This window comes from Macrotis lagotis, chromosome X (assembly GCF_037893015.1).
Source record: "Macrotis lagotis isolate mMagLag1 chromosome X, bilby.v1.9.chrom.fasta, whole genome shotgun sequence".
Lineage (NCBI taxonomy): Eukaryota > Metazoa > Chordata > Mammalia > Peramelemorphia > Peramelidae > Macrotis > Macrotis lagotis.
Window position 1 is genome coordinate 11,791,681 of NC_133666.1, and position 16,856 is coordinate 11,808,536.

General features: G+C 39.5%; 1 protein-coding gene across 4 annotated transcripts in view; it reads right to left on the reverse strand.

Annotated features, from left to right (window-relative positions):
* Positions 1-1,587: 1,587 nt before the first annotated feature.
* Positions 1,588-16,856, reverse strand: part of TBC1D8B (TBC1 domain family member 8B) — a 97,768-nt gene continuing 82,499 nt past the window's right edge. For 2 of the 4 annotated variants that reach the window (XM_074207623.1, XM_074207621.1), the window contains 4 exons: positions 15,058-15,141; positions 13,825-13,881; positions 6,854-6,951; positions 1,588-2,324 (listed from right to left, as the gene is read on the reverse strand). In XM_074207623.1, coding sequence (XP_074063724.1) covers positions 1,923-2,324; positions 6,854-6,951; positions 13,825-13,881; positions 15,058-15,141 — 641 coding nt within the window. In that variant the 3' untranslated portion in view covers positions 1,588-1,922. The remainder of the gene's footprint in view (positions 2,325-6,853; positions 6,952-13,824; positions 13,882-15,057; positions 15,142-16,856) is intronic. The other 2 variants (XM_074207625.1, XM_074207622.1) reach the window with 2 other exon arrangements.

Consider the following 16,856-nt stretch of genomic DNA (forward strand, 5'->3'; position numbering starts at 1 on the left):
AAGAAGAGATTCATCAGAAGTTGTAGGGGATGTGAAAACAAAAAAGCAGAAAACACAATTTGTTGGGGAAAAAGGAAATTCTTCATCTTCATTAACAACAGAGAATCCTAGAATCTCAGAGCTCAATAGAGATTGATTGGGATAAGGCCTGAGATTTCTTCAGTAGAATATTATAGATTAGAAATAGTTGAACTGTGTGTTATATATCTCTTCTGCCCCTCCTCCCCTGACAAGCAAATTCTGGGGTATCATGACCAAAATGTAAAGAGTCAACTGACCCTGTTTTATTAGTTGAAGTCCGGAAGTCCATACATTCCTTGGGATAATCCTGTCTCTTAATTATATGCTTTTTTCTTTAGATTAGTTTACCTGTTTAGATTGTGAAGACCACATTCCTCACTGATCAGGATGAGTCTTTGGGGAGGAGGTGGACCGAGTTAGGGTATATGAGACCTTAGGGTCTTTTGTCCCTTTATCTCATTCTCCATCTTTAAGGCTGAATGGGGTCCGATTCTTGAGAATCGAATAAATCTTTTTCTCTTCACATCTTGAGAAATCTCTGAAATTTATTTAAGTGGTTACATTTGTCCCACACAAGATCATTTAATCCAATTTCTTTGCTATATGGAAGAGGAAACAAAGGGAGGATAAGAGACTTGTCTGAGGTTACATAGCTAATATCGATCTTGGTTTAGAGAACAAATGTGGAATATTATGTTCCATCAGATATGTCTGTCAATATGTATGTTACCTCACAGACACAAAAGCAGGAGACCAAAGCTCTTAGGAATTTCCCTTTATAATCAGCAAAATGCAAACTCCTTTAAAGGGTTGGATTCACAGATGCTTCCTCAGACAGTCTCTTCAGTTCTTAGATCAAAGAAACAAGTCTCTTCCTCCTCTTGATTCCATATTGCTAAAGTACAATTAATGCTGGGCTTCAAGATCTGAAACAGATTGTGAGGGAGGGGGCATGGAATAGGGAATGTACTTATTATTTCACTGGTACAGATAACTCACAGGCAAGGAAAGACTCTCTGCTAAAGCTGGTCAGCATCTCCTCTGCATCTTAAGAGACTTGGAGCTATCTAGAACACTGAGTGGTTAAGTAACTTGCCCTGGGTCATATAGCCAGTATATCTCAGAGGAAGTCTTGAACTCAGGTCTTTCTGGTTTCTAGGCCAACTCTCTGTCCATTATGCCACACTGCCTAGAAGGAGGCAGGAAAGAGAGAAACAGATGGCTTCCGTATCTGGATTGATGTTGGAAATCCCTCCAGAACAATCATTAGAAGATAATATTGGATAAACTTAAAAAAATAATTATAGTCACTTAGTTAAGACTTGGGCACAAAATCACCAAATGGCAATATTCTTTAGACAATTAAGGCTCAAAGGGCTCTATTTGCTAAAGCACTTTAGCATCTACACAAGACTGAGGCACATATAGAATTCAAAACAAGGCTCTGTCAGATTGACAAAGCAGCATCACTAGCATACAAACACAACAGAAAACTTGAAGATTTCAACACTATTTCATAGGTAACTACTAATTTATATATATATATATGTATATATATATATATATATATATATATATATATACACACACACACACACACAAACTGAATAACTGAATATTTAGTGGTGCCTTTTAGGGGTGACATAAACAAAATTTCTTAAGATGGTACAGATGAAGTAAAATGTTATATAAAAAGTGCTTGTCGTGAATATTAAAAGTTAAGACTATTATGAAGAAGAATGAAATTGTGCTTTGGGGTACCTTGCTTTCCTTCAAATGGATCTGTGCCACATATAAAGCTAAATCCCTGAGGTTTGCTCCCAGGGATCACAAGGATTGACTAGATGGATCCTGGTAAACTTCAGGCAATCCTTGGTAAAAATGTATTCCACACTAGTAAATTATACCCTGGTTCTAGAACTCAGTTGGGAGGCTTTTGCATCTGCTAACTTGGCTTGGACATCTACTGGTTTTTCAAAAAACCTCACTATCACAGGCTCATTTAACAATGATGCAAGGATCTGTTCAAAAGCAAAAGACCACTGATGTTCTTCTTTAAGTGGGGAGGGCTCCTTTGCTGCCTCGGTGTTCTGAGAGGTGGTGTGGTTACTAGAGTCCGCTTTGGTAGCAGAGTCATTGGTCTTCTCTTTGGTGAGTGACATTGTGCTGTGCAGCCTCCTCCCTACTTCTTCCATCCTAAGCAAGAGGTTGGTCACAAATGCAATGGACTGGTATAATTTTTCCTCTTCAGGATGTCCATGGAACAAGTTATAAAAGGTCTTCGAGAGTTGAATAAATTGTACCTAGGAGACATAAAATAGATATGACAACAGAATATTGTACAATAATTTATGGAAGTACATTTATGAGAAGTGAGCTTTGTAGAAGATGGAATTCTACCCAATGTAACTGCTGATCTAGAGACCCCTCACTGTCACAACAAAGATGGGGTCAAATAACAGTAGCATGAACACTCAACAGGTAGTCAGTCTTGGATCAATTGCAACAATCAATCCTGGTTATGGAGAACAGATGGCAAAAGTCATTTCCTTTCTCCCAGTATTCCCTTCTCTCATTGTCAGATACACTTATTCAGTTGATCTGTTCTAACTGATTTTCTTTAACGTAAAGGAGGCATCAAATTGGGAGGGGGGAATGTGGTGCATGCTGATAAATGATTATGATGTCGAAAACCAGAGGTGTCAATAAAATTTAAGTCACACAAATCAGGGTAAAATATCAGAGAAGTCTCTCTACTAAGGAGCAGAAATTTCTATCTCCCACATACTTTCCTATCATTACTCCAAGGCTAATTGCCAACTGGTTTTTCTGATCTGGCACATTTAGGAAATATTGACCCAGTTGGTACTATTGTATTACTTAGAACTAGAGACAAAAATGAAATGATCTCCACCCATGGCGGGGGTGGGGGGAGAATCACATTAGTTCAACCAGTACACATCAACTGGAAGACTCCATGGGAGTCAGGTAACTAGCTTTAGCCACAGGATGATATTCTTTCTCAGTTGCGCAGCACAGACATGCTTTGATCGACCAGCACGTTTAAAAGAAAGAATGACTTTATGAATTTGTCCAGTAGAGTGATGAACTACTTACTCTTTTAAAAATGCTGTTTAATCAACTTAACAATAAAAAAAGACCTCTAAATATTGACAGCAGCAACTTATCAGCAACTAACACTTCAATTTTTTCCTGAGCTTTCAGATTGAAAATTCAAATCGATGTATACAACAGTTTATAGTCTATGCATAGCTTTGTTGGGCGTGTTCTGCTCTTTTCAGGCCACAATATTTTTGTATAGACGTTTCCAGATGTCTCTACCCTCTGTGCATTTGTTATTGTTCATGGTGATACAGTCTCCATAGCAATGACATGCTGGAGTTAGCTTGGCCTTTCCCCAGCAGTAGGGTGTTGGGCCTCCTTCCAGTTTCTCCCTATTCCATACAGCTATAAATACCTTTGCACAAATAAGCACCCTTTTTATGAAGATTGTGGGTGGAATGGAATAAAGTTGAGACATTAGGAGGCAATAAGGAAGTTGAGCTATCGGCATTTTATATCATTTATATAATTTGTGAATGTTAACTAATGATTTCAACAACAGAGGATTCCTGCAGAAGTTTATTTGTCAAAAACCAACTCATAAAACTACCCTAATAAACTCTGGGTTAAAAAAAGGCAACTGTTTACTTTGGAATTCACATTCCTTTCTCACTCTGTGGTATTTCCCATTATGAGAGTGGCAGTGATTATAGAATGCAACAGGGTCTTTCCCAAGACCTGTTCAAATAAATAACTATTACCCACTTCTGGGGATTCCTATGGATACAAATGACATTGCCAGAAGGACCTAGAAAGTCTTTTCAAAGATGTCAAGGCCTTGGTTGATATAGTAGGGCCACAGGTGGTACTTTATTGCTGCTCACTGAAGGCATGAGAAAGAAGGAAGAAAACACATTTGGGAAAGGAACAGTTGGTTTGAGAATGGAACCATAATAATATAGGCATGACAGGTTCCTGATGAGAAGCCTCAGGCTGGTAAAAATGTATTTGTTTGCCCTGGGAAGGCTTGTATGAACCAAGGAAGAGTCAAGTGAGCAGAACAAGAAGAACCAGTTTTACAATAATGACACCATTAAAAAAAATCAGAAAACTTAAGAACTCTGATCAAGGCAATGATCAACCTTGATTCTGAGGGCCCAATGATGAGTCATGCTACCCACTTCCTGACATAAAGAGATGACAGATTTAGGGTATAGAATGAGACATACATTTTTGGCCATGGCCAATGTGTAAATATATTTTGCTTACTATGCATACTTGCTATAAGGATTGTTTTTCTCTTTTTATTTGAGGCCAGGGTTAGGGGAAGAAGGCAGTACTAATAATATTGTTATGCCACCTTCCCCCCTCCCACCCACCCCCAAAAAGAATACCACTGAAGTATCCTAAAAATGTCCAAAAACGTTTAGAAAAGAGGAGAAGAAAGTTCAGGAGGAAACACAGATAAAGAAGTTCTGAAAGTAATGTAAATTACTTTTTAAAAAAAGAAAGTTGATTTGTGATAGGTTTGTGGCTCCACATATTATCATCTTTGTCTGTTCTACTTTCTATAGGGAAAATTCATGTTTTTTTGATGTTTATTAAATTTAGAATTTTAAAAATTTTTTTTAAAAAAAGAATGCATTTGTCTGGAGCCTTGCAAATCTACTCAAATGGGATTTAGACTACAAAGTAAGGAGGAGGAAGAAGGCTACCTAAGCCAAAAATATTGGAAAGTGTGTAATCATAGCTCTTGAGGACCTCAGAAAGCAGGTCCTGGGTGATGTCAAATGGAAACCAATAGGGTCTGTAATCAATGGAAATGGCACAAAAGAAGATATATTGCCATCTGATTCACTGTTGCACAGTAAAGGGCCTTGGGCCTTGTCACCTGCACTGTAGCTGCTTTCTCCTTTGTGTGTTGACTCCTTCAATTAAGCTGAGAGTTCCTTGGGATCAGAGATTGTTTTGCATTTCTCTTTGTGGCCTCAGTGTTTGTCACTGAGAATGTACTGAAATCATTGATTTTCTAATTGCTACATTGATGCAAGGTAGAAAGAAGAAAAACTGGTGAGACATCCAGAAGTTTATAGAAGGCACATCCAAGAAAGGAGCAAATAATTAAATCCAACGCTCATATTGCCTAAAGTACAGGCAACAAATAAGAGCAATGTAAGGGGCCTAAACCAGAGAGGTAAATCTGATCCCAGACTTGGTGAGATGAAAATGAAGACTAGACTATGGCTCAGGGAAGGTATGCCTGATACAAAAATTACAGGGCCAGTAGCTATATGGCTACTATGTGTGTATACTCATATGAAACTCTTCTATCAATGAGGGTTGGCACCTTTTCTGCAACTTAAGAGACCTGCTGAGGGCACTGAGCTGTTAAGTGACTTGACCAGAGCCATACAGTCAGTGTCTGTCAGAGATAGAATTCAAACCAGGTCTTCCTGGCTCTCAGGCTGCACTCCTCTCCACCACACCACACAGTTTTGTATGTATGCACATCAATCAATCACTCAAATAGCATTTAAGTGCTTACTCTGGGCCAGGCACTGTGCTAAGTGTGGAGGAGAAAAACAGAAACAAAAACATGGCTCCTCATAGAGTTCACAGCCTACTCGAAGAAAGCAATGCAAATAATAACTATATATAATATAATATAATATATATATATATGTATGTATGTATACACACACACACACACACACACACACACACGCACACTACAGACATAATAAGGACATTCACATTACTGGTGCTTTTTATTTTTACATTAGTCATTCCCCTATACATCTCCTGCCCTAGGAGGAGAGTTCGAATTTATAAAGATGCAAATTTAGGCTCCCTGGAAAGAAAACCCTCCTTAACAATTAGTATCATTCAAAAATAGAATAACTGCATTAGGAGGCAGTGGGTTTCCCCTCAATGGAGGGCTTCTAAAAAATGCTTGCTATGTTTGTTACAGAAGGAATTGCTTTTCAGGATTGCTTTTTTTGGGACTGGATGGACACTGAAGGTCTTTTCAGTTCTGATATTCTGTGACTCTGGGCCATCAGACAGATGGGTTCCTCTCAAAGTATATAGTTCAGGCTTTAAATCATCTGACCTACAGAAAAGAACTCCAAATTCAATAAGCCTCCATATTTTGGTGGAAGTTGGCCTGTACCAATGTAGGCTGCCAGATTTTAGTTTAGTTTGAAGAAAACTGGAATACTATTTAAGTAATGTGAATGGGAGGGTGTCCAGAATTATATATAGCCTGATGTCAACAGTAGAGTAGGCAAGAATCAAACACATGAGCTTGACACAGCTGAAAACAGGAGAAGGCATTGGGACATTTGGGTACAGATGTTATTTTAAGAGCTAACATGTTGCCACTAACATCATTTTGTTCCTGTAACAAATCACTGAGAAAGAATATCTGAAAGTTAATAATTGTAATTGAGTCTAATACTTGGAAAGGTGGCAACCAAACTAGGTATGTTATAAATGGTGCCCTAAAAGTACACCTAGGGTCTACGAATTAGTCCTATCAATAGTACAAATTTGCTCAATCAGTAATCTGTGAGAAAACTCCATTTCTAGACACAACTGAGTGACTAGAGACAAAATCATTGACAAAACTCATCAGCTCCCACTCCTCCAGTCTCATTTGGTGCTTATGGAAACATAACACACAGTATGTTATATAAGTTTGTAACTCAGGCTAACACATACCCACACACATGAAAATAAGAGTTTAAAAAAAGAGTTTTGAAACTACCTGATTCATTCTGGGCAAATCCTTAATGTTTTCTTCTTTTTTAAAAAGCTCATCTTGCCATTGTTTTAGATATGCCTGAACATCGAGTTTTCCCCTGCCTGAATGAGAATAGAAACACTTCATCATGAACAAGCCACTATTACACATTTACCCAAGTAAGAAAATGAACTGCTGTTACTACTACAACAGTCTGAAATCGACTGATGCTGAACTAGGTCATTGAATATTCATTTTTCTTCAGTATTGGAATTTGAAAAGCATACCATCAATATCTTCTACCAAATCGCTGATAAAGAGCTTAACTAAAATAGGTCAAAGACCCATGCCCATGATACTTCAGTAGAGACCTTTCTCCAAGTAAATATTGATTTACTAAGTAATTCTCTTTGTGTCCATTCAATTGCAGCCACCGAATATTTTTAAAATTTATTTTGAATTTTACAATTTTCCCCCAATCTTGCTTCCCTCCCCCCCGCCACCCACAGAAGGCAGTTTGTTAGTCTTTACATTGTTTTCGTGGTATACATTGATCTAAGTTGAATGTAATGTGAGAGAGAGATCATATCCTTAAGGAAAAAAAAACAAAGTATAAGAGATAGCAAAATTACATAATAAGATAATGGTTTTTTAAGAGTCACCTACTAATTATACCATATTTCTCCATCTTGTCTACCAGGACATGAGTAAAATCTATCAGATTAGAAATCTTATCAAAGAAAACAAATTGTATTCTTGATGAGCCCATACTGGCTAATAGGAAATATTACTTTGATTTCAGAGAGTTGACAAAGTTTCTATTTTTTAGGTTTTTGCAAGTCAAATGGGGTTAAGTGGCTTGCCCAAGGCCACACAGCTAGGTAATTATTAAGTGTCTGAGGCCGGATATGAACTCGGTACTCCTGACTCCAGGGCCCGTGCTCTATCCTGACAAAGTTTCTTAATACTCAGCTATACATCTTGGCCTAGGATTAAAGTCAAGTTCCCTTCTTCCCCCTTTTTTAGGAATTAATATGAGAGCCCTGCATTCTTTAGGAAACCACAAAGATGATCAATAATGGCTTGGGAATACTCCTTCAGCTCTTATGGGGGTAATTTTTCTAGGTGTTCTGAATTCAATGACAGTTGGCAGGTAATCTCTTACTAGCTTTGATTTCTTCAACCCTTTTCTGCTTGCAGATCATTCTCTTTGACACAAGGAATTGGAGGCAAAAGAGCAGTTGAGTAACTGCTTTCTCTCCATTGCCTGTCATTCCTTCTACTTCAAGGAGTGGACCTTCTTCTGTGTCTTTCCTTCAGTAATGAGAGACAAGCCAATGAGGGTTCAATCCTGGGAGAACACACATTTGGGAAGCTGAAAGGGCCCAGTGTTTCACTTGAGAACATATGTAGTTATTCTGTGACTGTTTTCAGTGGTGAAGAAATGTTCACTTGATTGGCTTGAGACAGAATTAAGCATGTAATAAAAATGATACTAACTAGACAAAACAAACTTTCTCTTCCTTTTCGTGCCTGGCTTCATTCTAGTAAAGAGGCAAGAAGGAAGAAAAAGGAAGAGAGAGGAAAGGGGAGTGGAGGGGAGGAGAAGAAGAGGAGACAGGTGAGCAATGTCTTCTCATCCAGGTAGACATGAAGTCATGGGCACATAGCATGGCTATATTTCTCTTCTTTTCTGTCTTAGGTGAAAGAATATTGGATGTCACATGAACTAGGATACAGCCCTATGAGCTTCAGATGATCAGAAGAGAGCCCTGTGAAAGGGATAGTGATAAGAGTAAATTTTAGTTCAGATAGCCAGACCTGGTAAGCAAAGAAAGCCCTGAGAAGCTTCTAAGAATAAGCCCCAGCCAGCAGTGACTTGAGTACAGCAGCTAAGACATCATTTTCAAGATCAACTTTGTTGACCATGCCACATTTGGAAGTAAATTTGGTGAGGGGGCAAATGCTTTAGGTTTGAGCCTACTCTGTTCAGGGATGGGTGAAGATTACAGTCTTCCTACTTGGGAGGGGGGGATATTTTGTACTTGGGTTTTTTTGGCTATATCTTCATTAAATGTTTCTTTATAAAAGTTAATTCGTGTTAATTGGTTAAATGATACTGAATCACAATGTCAAGATGATCAGATTGCCTTATGTGGGGGTGAGGGGGGAGGGAAGGATGGGGGAAAATTGTAAAATTCAAAACCTTACAAAAATGTTAGGTAGAAACTACTATTTGTATATAATTGGAAAACAAATAAAATATTCAAAATTAAGCTAGATCATTAATCATTGGGATCAATGAAATAAGAGATACTAATTGATATTAGAGGCTCAGTCCAACATTGAATCAGGGCTGAAGCCAACAGCATTTGAAGAACTCTACTAACCTTAAGGGAGTTTCCCTAGAAACCTGAGGAAGGTAGCCAAACCAACAGGAGTGGGAGGGAGAGTTGTGATAGGGCCCTTCAGAGCTTATAAAAGATACTCATCTTTACCAGAATATAAGGAAGCATAAAACTCCAGAAAATAGGTCTGTTTGGACTGTTCCTGGCATGGATTAAAACCTTTAGCTTATATTAGGCTCTACTCTTTCTAACAGGTCTAGCCATTCTTTTGTACTCTTTTTCAGTCCTAGGTTTTTTTTGGGGGGGGCGCAGTTGCAAGGCAATGGGGTTAAGTGGCTTGCCCAAGGCCACACAGCTAGGTAATTATTAAGTGAGGCTGGATTTGAACTCAAGTACTCCTGACTCCAGGGCTGGTGCTTTATCCACTGTACCACCTAGCCGCGCCCCCCCCCCCCCAATCCTAAGTTTTTACTGCTGCTTCCACAGTTCATGTCTGTCTCTTTTGAATCTAAGATTATAAGAGAGGTCCCTGTGGTATGACTTCAGTCAAGTATTATGTTTTTAATATCACATCTTAAGTTTGGACAGACAGATTTTCATTTGCTGAGACTCTCTTCCCTTGGTTATCTTTCCTGGCAGATACACTGTTCAATGGGATCTTAGGGATCTCTTCTCTGAATTTTAAAACAATCTCCTTACTCTTGGCTATGAAGCTGATTTCACTCAGTTTGATAAAGTCAATAGGTAATTATTAAGTATCTCCTATGCTCAAGGAACTCTGCTAGGTGATATAGATATCAAGCCTGCCCTCAAGGATCTCATGTTCTGGAGGATAAGAGATGTTCTGAAATTAGGTATATGGTGGGACCATGATACACGAAAGCAATAGAAGATCATCATATAATACAAAATGACAAGTATGAGTATTGCAGAGAAATATGGGAGAACTCCTTTTAACTGAGAGAGTGCAGGGAGGAGGACCGGATGAACAAAACAAAGAACAACAACATCGATGAAAAGACCAGTAAAAAAGGAGCTAACCTGAGGAACTAAAACCCAATAATGACTCTAGGGATCAGATAATAAATACACCTTCCTCCTCTCAGCAGAAAGGTAGAGGAATACTAGGGCTGAGTGTTGTGCACAGCTGAAGCATCAAACACATAGCACCTGGATCATACAACTGTAGGTATTACTGATATAATTGAAAATATTTAACAAAATAAGTAAAAAGACAATAAAACAAAGAGAGCATTACATTTTAAAACTAGGTCAATGTGCCACCTGCAGAGATCTTTCTGTATAGATTATTTGAGTGGGACATCCCTTGGCTAGAGAATCAGATGAGTTCACTGTATTGAGTGTTTTTCTTAAATATTTTTCTTCATTACAAGGGAGGATTGGTCCTGTGGGAGGCTGGGGGAGTCATTTTCACAAATGTCTGAAGTGTAAAAACACAAACAGTAACTAAACTGCAAGGGATTGAGACATGAGTAGGAGGAGAAGTGAATATAAAGAGTGTTATGAGATTTTACTAGAAATTTGGTTGTGAAAGGTAACAGCATAGAAGAAACCTTATTATTTCAACTAGTCTTCCTAACTAGGTGCTAGCTAGGCATGCATGGCTACTAGGGCAAGTTGAGGGTGGGGTGGAAGGATTAACATCTTTTCCTATCCATCTGACTTTCTCCTCTACCATCACCATCACTCTCCCTGTCAGCATGCTCCTGTGACCCTGGGTACCCATCATTTCCTCTTCATGCTGAGAGTGGGTGTGGCCCTATTCTAGGTTTGGGTTGGCAAGGGCATGAAGGTAGTTGGAATAAGAAACCTGACCCAGGAGAAGCACAGTCTTATCCCCCCAAGTGTGTACACACCGTGAAGGTCAAATGTAGATTCTCCCCAACCCCAGCATCTGTATACAGTGCTAGGCACCTATCTCCTCCTGCTTCCTTTAGGGAGGTCTGTCCACAGGAGAAAAGGTCTGTGCCCATAGGGAAGGCACTCCAGGTAAATTGTGTTAAATGGAAGAGCTCAAAGCATTGGCTGTCCTATTCCCACCCTCCCATTTCATCCTCTTCATTCTCGTAGTCATTCTGCTCTAGACACTTGGAACATCAATTTGCTAGTCATGCCTTGACAAAGTTCCATTTGCCCTAGCCTAGTTATAGTTTGGGGTAACCAGATTACGGAGGGCCTAAGCATAAGGAAGTTTTCTTTTATCCCGGAAGCACTGGGGGAACATGGACGATTTTTGAGCAGGGCATGACAAGTGCAGAGCTATATCTCAGGAAGGTTCTTTTGGCAACTGGATGAGATCAGAAAGGCTAGAAATGGGGAGATTAGTTGGGAGACTAATATAATAGCTCAGGGGACATGAAAGCCTGAACTAGGCTAGTATTCATGTGATATGAGAGAAGACAACAGATCTGAGAGATGTTGCACCTGACTACATGAGATGGATGGACAATGCTGGGGTCCAACCTTGGATGACTAGAAAGTGGTAGTGTCCTCAATGGAAATAAGGTAGTCAGCAAAAGGAGCAAGTTTCATGGGGGGGAAGCTCATAAGTTACATTTTGCTCATCCTGAGCTTGAGATGCTTACAGGAGAATATCTAAGAGGAAATATTCAGCAGGTAATTGATTAGATAAGGCTGGAGTTTAGAAGGGTCAAGTGTAGAAATTAAGAATTTAGAAGTTAGAAACTAGAGATCAATTAAAGAGATTAATCTCTGGCATCATCTGCAGAGAAAAAGACATTTTGAACCTATGTGAGATGCTCAGATCATCAAGAGAGTATGGAAATAGATCAAAAAAGAGCTCTGGATAAGGGCTTGAAAAAAGGCAGGAGGTAGATGATGAGGCGGCAAAGGAGATTTTGAGAAACACACAGATGGAGGAAGCAAAAGGACCACTGAATTCAAATGTACTAGGAACAGTATTTGCCATAGAGGTTAGGCTTGTTATGGCTCATTATTCTTCAAAAAGTACTGATACCATCCTCCAGACTTAGTTGGTTCAGCAGACTCTGTCTTGGTCACCCACTGATGCTGTTTCCAACTGGCCTAAGTACAAGAGCCAGCCCACGAGGAGACTTGGTCACTAGGCCAATATGATCAACAGAAACAAGAAAGCTATGGTCAGCTGAATCAATACTATATGCTTCAGTTTTTTCTCAGAAACTTCTTTTGGTTGTTAACTGTTAGATCATTTGCAAGAGTCTTGTTTCATTCCGATTCTGAACATAAAGCACTGGATTGGCCTGAGTCAAGTTGGGCTAGAACACTGAAGGAGAAGAGAGTGCTCAATGAAGGGGATGATTAACAATATCCAAACGTAGGGGCAGCTAGGTGGCACAGGAGTCAGGAACACCCGAGTTCAAATCCAGTCTCAGACACTTAATAATTACCTAGCTGTGTGATCTTGGGCAAGTCATTTAACCCCATTGCTTTGCAAAAACCAAAAATCAAAACAAAACAAAAAATAACATTCAAACTTAAAAACAAGTCAAAGAGAAAGACTAAGAAAAGAGTATGGGATTTGGTGTTTAAGAGAGCAATGGTAACCTTGGAGAGAATAGTTTTAACTGAGAGGTGGGACTGGAAGTCAAAGGATTGCAAAGAGACTGAGAAGTGAATGGGTGGTAAGGAAGGAGAGGTAGTGAGTAAATTCTTTCTAGGAGTGGGAGTGACAAGGCTGAAAAAGAAAAAGGATAAGGGGCAAGTGAAGGTTCAGTTCCCTGTTGCATCCTTCTGTATTCTTTCCTCTATTGCTATTTAGACCAACTCTGGGGTATGGGGGAGAAGAAACTGATAGCTTCAATTTTCTGGTAGTTCACTGGCCACATGATGAGTTGTTCCATGCATAATTTCTTGAAATGTTCTCAATACACAAACGTTATAGAGTGCTTTACCAAATATATTGCAATGCATTTGTTTTTAAAATATAGTCATCAGGATTTATTGGTGTGAATTGAATAATAAATATTTGGAATCTTTTGGGCAAATAAATAAGAAGTCCAAGATGCTTTTCTGAAATTTGTAAGACTTAAGTAGCATGGCCAGAATATTTTAAAATAAGGTGGGTCTTCTGACTCCCATTTTTTACTCCAACCAAGTAACTCCAAAATTTAGTGAAGCAATAAAATAAATGGCTAAAGCAAAATCTATACAAGAAGTTGTAGAACTCAAGAACTGTCTGAAAACAAAAGCACCGACTTTGTTTCTTACATGTCCAAGAAACACCAAAAGGGCAAGAAAATGACCCAACTTGTGGAGGAGGTCCCCAAGGGAGGAATTCTGAAACCTAGATCTAGAGGTATAAGAGATCAACAGAGACTAGGTAGTCCAATTTCACTAATCGAAATAGTTGAGAAAATAGAAGCCTAGGAAAGGGTCACCTAGGCAGGAAGCATTGGAGGTATGATCTGATTCTTAATCCCAGGCTTCCCTTATCAATGCTCTTTCCACTGTACCAGAAAAGTCTTGCAGGAGGAGATGGCATAGAGAGATTCCTGTCTGTACCAACTGATCAAGTGCCCAAGTGACTAGGAATGGATGCATCAGAATACCAGTAATGGTTGCTACCACTGTGACTTTTGGACACAGCACAATAATTAAATGAACTCCCAAAGGCTTGTTTGTTACCTTTCTCTGGATTGCTTTTCGCTGATCCTACTTCCTGTCTGTGTGCAGATAAGGAAACTAGAGGGAGAGAACACATGACATCCTTCAAACTCCTTGGTTTAAGCAACTCCTTTGAAAGTTACAACCCCAGCTTTGTCATATGCAAAGCAATCGACAGGACTCCCTTTCTTCCATTGGGGTGAAATGGTCTGATATTGGGACAGAAAAATCATGTAAGAGTTTGGGCACCCAACTGGCTAACTTGGCTGATTGCCCCCATCTCAATGGGTCCCTGGGTTTTGAGAGAAGAAATCAAAGAAGGCAAAAAGGTCCTTTTAGGGGATAGATTAAAAAGCAAACCAAAAGGCCCAGATTTTAAAGGGACTCCTGGGGCTGCTACATATCCAGTGCAGTCCATCTACCATTTTTTTGGACTAGACTTGTGATCTCATTAGTGTAGAGAACTATTGGGGACAAAATTCCTTTTGTTAATGAAGATGGGCACCAGTTCTTAAGAGTTTTCTGGGGAGCTGAGAGGTGAAGTGATTTCTCAAGGTCACAGAGTCAGGACTGCCTTAGGATAAACTAGACCATGGCTTCTAGGCTTCAAGGCTAGCTCTCTCAGTCATTCCACTATGCTGCCTTTTTAACCAATACAATGAAAATGTAGATTCACAATGACCTGCCTGAGACACACGAAAAAGAAATGGTGAGCTCCTTGAGGGCAAGAAAACTTTTACTTTTCATTCCATCTCTAGCTCTTAGAACATAGTCTGGTAGACATTAGGTGTTTAATAAATGTTTGCTGACTAACTGATCCTCAATTATTCCATTTATAAAACAATTGAGGAAGACAATGGATATATTTTTTAAATAATTTTTTTCAGTGAAAAAAATCTGTCTTCTCTCTGCCCTCCTCACCTTACCAATCTTGGTTACTGAAAAAGGAAGACCAAAATTCTTGTAATAAATATGTATAGCCAAGCAAAACAAATGACAGATATATTTTTACAAACTTTCACAAAGATGAAGGCTGAAACAAAAAGTATTTTCTGTCTAATTAACCATCTAAGCCATTTTACAGGACAAAGCTTCACATTTCAGGAAATCAGTGAAAGACTTAAGATACCTTAAAATCATGGACTGTATATAAAGAGGAAGAAACCAGACTACCAAGGGAAGAGTACTGGAGCCGAGGAGGCCTCCAAGCCTGAGCACCCATTAGTGAGACTAAACTCTGGAATGTCCATTTACCGTGAAACTGGCTGAAGCGGAGAAGTTCATCCTCAGAAAGTTGATCTCCTTTTGAAGGGCTCACAGATTCCACTTCAGTAAAAGCTAGAAAGAGACAACCCAAGTCATACAGGATTTGTGGTCAGAAGAAGAATCAGAAGGTTGAGAATATGGGATAAGACGGTTCTAGTGCTCTATCTCTCTAGGCAAATAAGGCTCCCAGTTCTTGAGCTTGGAAGGAAGGACCTCTGAGGTCAACTAGTCCAGCCCCCTCCTTTAAAAGAGGAGGAAACTGAGGCTCAGGGAGGGGAAATATAGAGGATTCTAGGATGATCTAGAACTGAAAAGGTCCTCATAGCCTGACCAGTCCAACCCTTTCTTTTTACAAAGGAGGAAACTGAGGCTCAGGGTGGTGGAATACAAAGGATTCTAGGTTGATCCAGAACTTAAAAGGTCTTCATAGGCTGACCAGTTCAATCCTCTCTTTTTACAGAGGAAGTAAATGGGGCCCAAGGAAGGGAAATCACCCAGGGGATCCCAAATCAGTCTAGAACTGGAAGGGACCTCAGAAAGATATAATTTAGTCCTCTCCTTTTTACACAAGAGAAATATGAGATCCAGAGATATGAAGTTATTTGTCCATATTTACTCACAGAATCCTTGATCTAGGGAAGGGAACTTGGGACTCTCTACTCCAGCCTCCCCCTTTAGAGGTGAAGAAACTGAAGCCCAGAGAAGAACATATCATTTGCCCAAAGTCATTAACATTACCATTTCTCTTTGCCAAGGTAGAGAAAGAGTTAGTTAATATTGGGAGGAAGAAATACTGGGAGGAAATGTGGAAATGCCCAAATGGTAGGAGGAATCAGGCTACATTCAGCCCCATAGAGTCTCAAGGCAAAGCAGGGCACCAGTTGAAGTAAGTGACAAATGCAGAGTTTCAGTGAAAATCTCTGAAAACACTAGCTTAGACAAAGTCACTCACAGAGTTGCCCTCAGTAACTAAACTGAAGAATATATTGGTTTAATGTTGAAAAATAAAAGCATTATCAGTTAGTACAGTGAAAAGAGAATTGTTGCTAGAGTCAGAGGTTGTTGTTCAGTCATGTCCAACTCTTTGTGACCCCAATGGAGATTTTTGTGATAAAGATACTGGAGTGGTTTGCCATTTGCCTTCTCCAGCTCATTTTACAGATGAGGAAATTGATGCAAAAAAGGGGAAAGTGACTTGTCTAGGGTCACATAGCCAGTAGTGTTTGAGGCCAAATTTAAACTCAATTAGATGACTCTTCCTAACTTCAGTTCCAGTACTCCACTGTGGTGCCGCCTAGCTGCCCAGAGTCAGAGGACCTGGGGTCAAATTCTATCTCTGATACTTATATAGCTGGGTAATCTTGGGTAAGTCACTTGCCCTCCCTGGGCATTATTCCCTCCTCTGTAAAATGAGAGGGGTTTCCCTAGATGACCTCTGGGACCCCTTCTAGCCCTAGACCTAGGATGCTTTGGATGACCTTGGCTGAGGCCCTTTCCCAGACCAAGCCTCGGTTTTCCCTTATCTGAAAAATGCATTAGTTTCAATAGATGGACTCTGAGGTTCCTTCCGACTCTCCATCAATGGCTCTTCTAAAATAAAGCTCAGTAAAGCAAGCCTCTGAAAATGACAATGAATGTTGAATGAGGGTATTCAGTCTGCATGTTTACACAGCAGGTCTCTTCATTAAAAAGAAAAGATTAGGAAGGATAATCAGACCACTGATGCTAGAAGTGAGAAAACTAATTATATAGGTCAAAGCTTTTCTGAGGTGCTTTGTCAGGAGGCT